Genomic DNA, 4,536 nt, shown 5'->3' with positions numbered 1-4,536 from the left:
TCTGAGAGAGACATCCACAGACGGAGCTGGTAGCCCCTTCGACACGCGGCGCGGCGACAGAAACACATTTTTTGACGAGCCGCGAACAGCAAATTCCCCGCGCGGGAAATCGCATTTGGTGCTTCCTGGCTCCTCCTCCGCCCAGCTGATTGGAGGAAGGAATGAATGATATACAGAAGCACTGAATAGCCCGCCAATGTCCCGCCTCCAGAGTCATATACCTCACTGTGATTGGTTCATTCAGCTCTGCACATAACAACTGTCATTCATATCAGCCTTGCGGGCCGCACGAACAGTAATCTTTCATATGAAGACGCGGGCCGCAAATCATCATCCTGCGGGCCGCAAATGGCCCGCGGGCCGCGAGTTTGAGACCCCTGTTCTAGATTATCGGGGGGGAAATGAACTCTGGTTTACTTTAAGTGAACCGAATGTGTCAAGCCTGAATACACCGTCAGGCGTGATCATGTGAACAGCAAAAACAGGATCCTTGCACAGTGTGCGGGCTTTAGGAGGGAAAAATTCAAGAATCTGTTCAACATGCCTCACCTACTTCACCCTAACTTGTCTAAGTGTTCCCTATGACCTGTCGCCCGCAGCATACCCATAGATAAAAAGTTGCATGAACATTTTCTCTCTACAGGTTCACAAAGCGATCTACGACCTTGAGATTTCATGCAGAAAACTTGTGTTCCCTGTACAGGTTTGACCTTATATTCACCCATAAGGTGTTTTGACTTAAACGTAAATACCTAAAAAAACAAAACTCTAAAGTTGAACATACTTCCTCTTTAAAGAGACCTGTGAGGTGGTGACGCGCCGCTCACAGCATTAAATGATTCATGATGTAACCGACGAGTTTCTGCTTTATTTTGTATTTTGTTCTTCTCTTAAAAATTAACTTTTTGCTTCTATTTGCAGTTGATGAACCGTCTGAGGAGTCCGGCCGATGCTGGACTCTTGAATCTGCGTCAACGTGCAAAAACATCCAAATCTTTAGAATGACAGGTAACAAGGTGGTCAATCAACAAAACATTATCTACGATGCAAAGCCAAGAAATAGAGTCTAAGAAATGACTGGAAATGCTGCTTCCTCTCCGAGTCTGAACAGTAACTGCATGTTTTGATCAAAGCTGTGATATTATGCAAGCCCCTTAAGTAGTGTGGAGTGCACGTGGGTTAGACTGGCTGGTGGAGGGAGAAGATAAGGATTGTGCGTGGGCCTAATTAAAACACCACACACATGCAGAATTTGAGTCCAAATTGAAGTGACTTAATCCAGTGTGAAGCTGGTACCTTGTATCCACTGCCAGGCATTAAAAAAATGCAATTACAGTCTTTAGAATTAAAAGGATGCAGTTGGAAGCGTCCCCGCCTGCATTAATGCCCCGGCTTTAAAGCAGCTTAATTCTGAGTTGGACTTTAAGCCGTCTTTTGTTTGCCGGTCCAAATTTTTATTGTCCGCTCGGACCAAAACCCAGAAATCAATTTGAAGTTTTGTGTTGTTCGGATGTCACCGTCTGTTGAGTAAAACACACATAACTTTACAATTAAGGGCAGATATCCCAAAACGGACCAATGGTAAACCGTATGAAGCCACGCCCCCTGCATGTCATGAGTTCGTCAAAGATTCTCACAAATTTGAAAAAGAACTAAGTGAATTGAACCAAACCAGAAGAATGATTTGGGAAAGTATTTAAAAGATCCAGTATTACTTCTTCTTCTAAACAGCAGTGATGAAAAGCACTAAAGTTTTTAAAGCATTTGGAGAACATTTTCAGACACCAAAACTCCATCAGAAATGGGGCCCATCAAAAACAGATGTTGTTTCTCAATCAGGGATCGGGTATTTATTATTTTGACCAGCGATATATGTTTAAAACTTTTGCCTTAGTAGAAGTCTGCATATCATGAACGGATCACAACATTTTATTATATAAAATGCAGCAAAATACTTCGCTAAGTTGGTGAGTTCACAGAGTCAGACTTCTGGGATCAATAACTCTTAAAATAAAAGTTTTAAACTGACAGCAGGTTTCTTTATTGTCTCTATTACCACAAACAACAACTTACTAAAGAATTTCAGAAGAAAAAGTATCTTTTTTAATTTTATGGGAGCTTAATGGACAGATGGCAGTGCGACGGCTGTTAAGGGACCGTCTATAAAGTGCAAGTTTGGGGAAAAATAATAAATATCAAAACAGTATCAAAAATAAACTGCTGCTGAGCTGATCCTTTTTTTTACATCATCTCTTTTTTAAAATGTATTTTTTAAATTTACAATCTAGTTTATCATTTAGTTTAAGCTGGTCCTAATTTGACCTCATACACACAGTCCCTAAACTTTCTCACATAACTAATTATCTATTTTTACTAGTTAGTAATTAACTATTTTTTCTACTTGATCGCTGCACTTTTTTACTTGATTTCACAGAAGTGCTCTGATTAAGTGTTAAACGATAAATGAAGATTAATCAGATTAAACCACTGAACCGTCTAGATCTGTTTATGTAATGTTTGTACAGAACCATCAGATTGGGTCTCGTATATCATCAAAATGACTCTGAATCAAACCAAGAGGACCACGCTGTCCACATGTCCACAGGCAGCAACACGGCCCCAAGACAGCGCCAGAACTTCATTAGCTGGAAGTCGTGGACCGAAAGTTTACGCTCATCTAGAAAAACACCAGAACCGGGTTATGGTTAGAATTCTTCAAGTATAGATTTGAGTTTAATGTTGTGTTTGGGCGCCATCTTGCCAACAACCAGATCCCTTTAAAAAAAAAAAAACATTATCAGGAAATCCCTAATTATGATTTATGTTTTTATTTGACATTTAATCATCAATCAAAACATCTCAGATCTTTTAGCACAGCTTCACATGACTTTAAAACATGAAAGTGAAATGTTTCTACATTTATTCCTCAGTTTAGTACAAATATTCTCTGAATGTTTTTGCCAAAATGACTTTTAGGTTTCAGTTAACTTGTTTAAATATTTAGCACAAATATTTTAATGGATCTTTGTTAAACAATGACATCATAATGTTATCTCTACTGCATTTGACAGACAGATAACTTTATTAATCCCTCAGGGGGAATTCAGTAAAACAGCTCTCGTTTACATTGTATTTTTACAGTTTTAAAGGTTTAGTTTTAACTCTAATTCATGTTTATGTTGTATATTTGTTGTTAGGGAGATAAATTGTAGTTTACCTTCTATTTAAGCAACAGGCTAACGTTTTAAACTAACTTTGCTTCCTCTAGTGAGGAATTTCAGCTGGTATTTATGCAACGAGCTAGCTTTTTTTGGATTATATGGAATCTATGAAGGTTTGTTTTTTTCTAATTTGGATTTAAGATAAAACTTTTGCAACATGCTAACGTTTTTGGCTAATGTTGTACTAAGGTTTTTCTGGGCATATTTAGAGTTTAGCTTAATTGTAGTTTACCTTCTATTTTAGCAACAGGCTAGCTTTTTTTTCAGCCAAAAGGTTCAGCATCTTCAGTGACTACTTTCAGCAGAAGCATTCACACTAGAATCATTGCAGGTAATGCAACTTTCCCCGTTCTATTAGTTGTGAAAGCTCGAGGTCCCATCCATAAGATGCTGTATTTCAGAATCACAAACAGTTTAAAATAGTGATTCAATGTCAAACTGATGACCACAATCCCTTCATTCTTTTGTTTCCACAGGAATTGATTCGCGTCTTGACTCCTCTAATGATGTTTAATTCCTTTGTTAGAAGATCCTGGTCCACTGAACGAGCATCACTTTCCACCTCCAGACGTTATTAAACCACCGGAGTGTTTTGTGGTCAGAACTTTCAGGACCACAAATGAGTTTCTTGGGGATTAATAACTGCTGAAGTGGAAAAAGGATTAGCCTTTCCTTCGTTAACTAATGCTGTAACGGGCGCCCGTACCTGGTCTTCCTCCCCGCCTCCTTCCTCGTCGTAGTTGAGGACGTTCTCCCGGATGTCCTCCCAGCCGTCGTGATGCGCGGAGACGTGGTACACGCCCTCCTTCAGCCCCTTGTAGGACCTCCAGCGCGTGTACAGGAAGATGCCGAGCAGCAGGACTGAGGAGAACACAGAGGCGACACTTCAGCGTTTTGCCTTCACACGCTAACAAGCCAGATTCTTCAGGTAACGCTCAGAAAGGTGACCTTGAGGGAGCCGGCCTCCAGCATACCTCTACATTAAAGTGATCCAAACACGAGATGCTCTCTGGACACTGAAGCTGAGTCACTGAGTTACTGATGTGATCATTTTTGTAAAAAAATGCTGCATCTCAGAGAAATGTGAGTTTTAGTGTTGGATCAAAGTTTAGTTCACACTCTTAGAAACTGCTCTGACTGAGATCAGTTCCACCTTAACACATCCAACAACCTCATGTTCAACACAAACATCTATGGTCTGCTACAAAATACCAGAACCTTTCTTCTCAAATAAGTCATTTCTAAAGTGTCAAACTAGAACCATCTCATGTGAGGGAAAAAAACACAACTTTATTAAAACAACTGGCCACGTTCT

General features: G+C 39.9%; 2 protein-coding genes across 5 annotated transcripts in view; one reads left to right on the top strand and one right to left on the bottom strand.

Annotated features, from left to right (window-relative positions):
• Positions 1–989, top strand: part of dpy19l3 (dpy-19 like C-mannosyltransferase 3) — a 94,426-nt gene extending 93,437 nt beyond the window's left edge. Inside the window, exon 18 of the transcript XR_002921669.2 lies at positions 922–989. The gene's annotated coding sequence lies outside the window, so the exon portion shown is untranslated. The remainder of the gene's footprint in view (positions 1–921) is intronic.
• si:ch211-186j3.6 (neural-cadherin) overlaps positions 1–4,536 on the bottom strand; it is a 482,505-nt gene that overhangs the window by 15,810 nt on the left and 462,159 nt on the right. For all 4 annotated transcript variants that reach the window (XM_036211377.1, XM_024294975.2, XM_036211378.1 and 1 more), the window contains one exon: positions 3,928–4,082. In XM_036211377.1, the coding sequence (XP_036067270.1) occupies positions 3,928–4,082 (155 nt within the window). The remainder of the gene's footprint in view (positions 1–3,927; positions 4,083–4,536) is intronic.

Source organism: Oryzias melastigma, linkage group LG3, assembly GCF_002922805.2.
Source record: "Oryzias melastigma strain HK-1 linkage group LG3, ASM292280v2, whole genome shotgun sequence".
Lineage (NCBI taxonomy): Eukaryota > Metazoa > Chordata > Actinopteri > Beloniformes > Adrianichthyidae > Oryzias > Oryzias melastigma.
The sequence above is the reverse complement of the archived record's forward strand: the minus strand, read 5'-3'. Positions and strand labels throughout refer to the sequence as shown.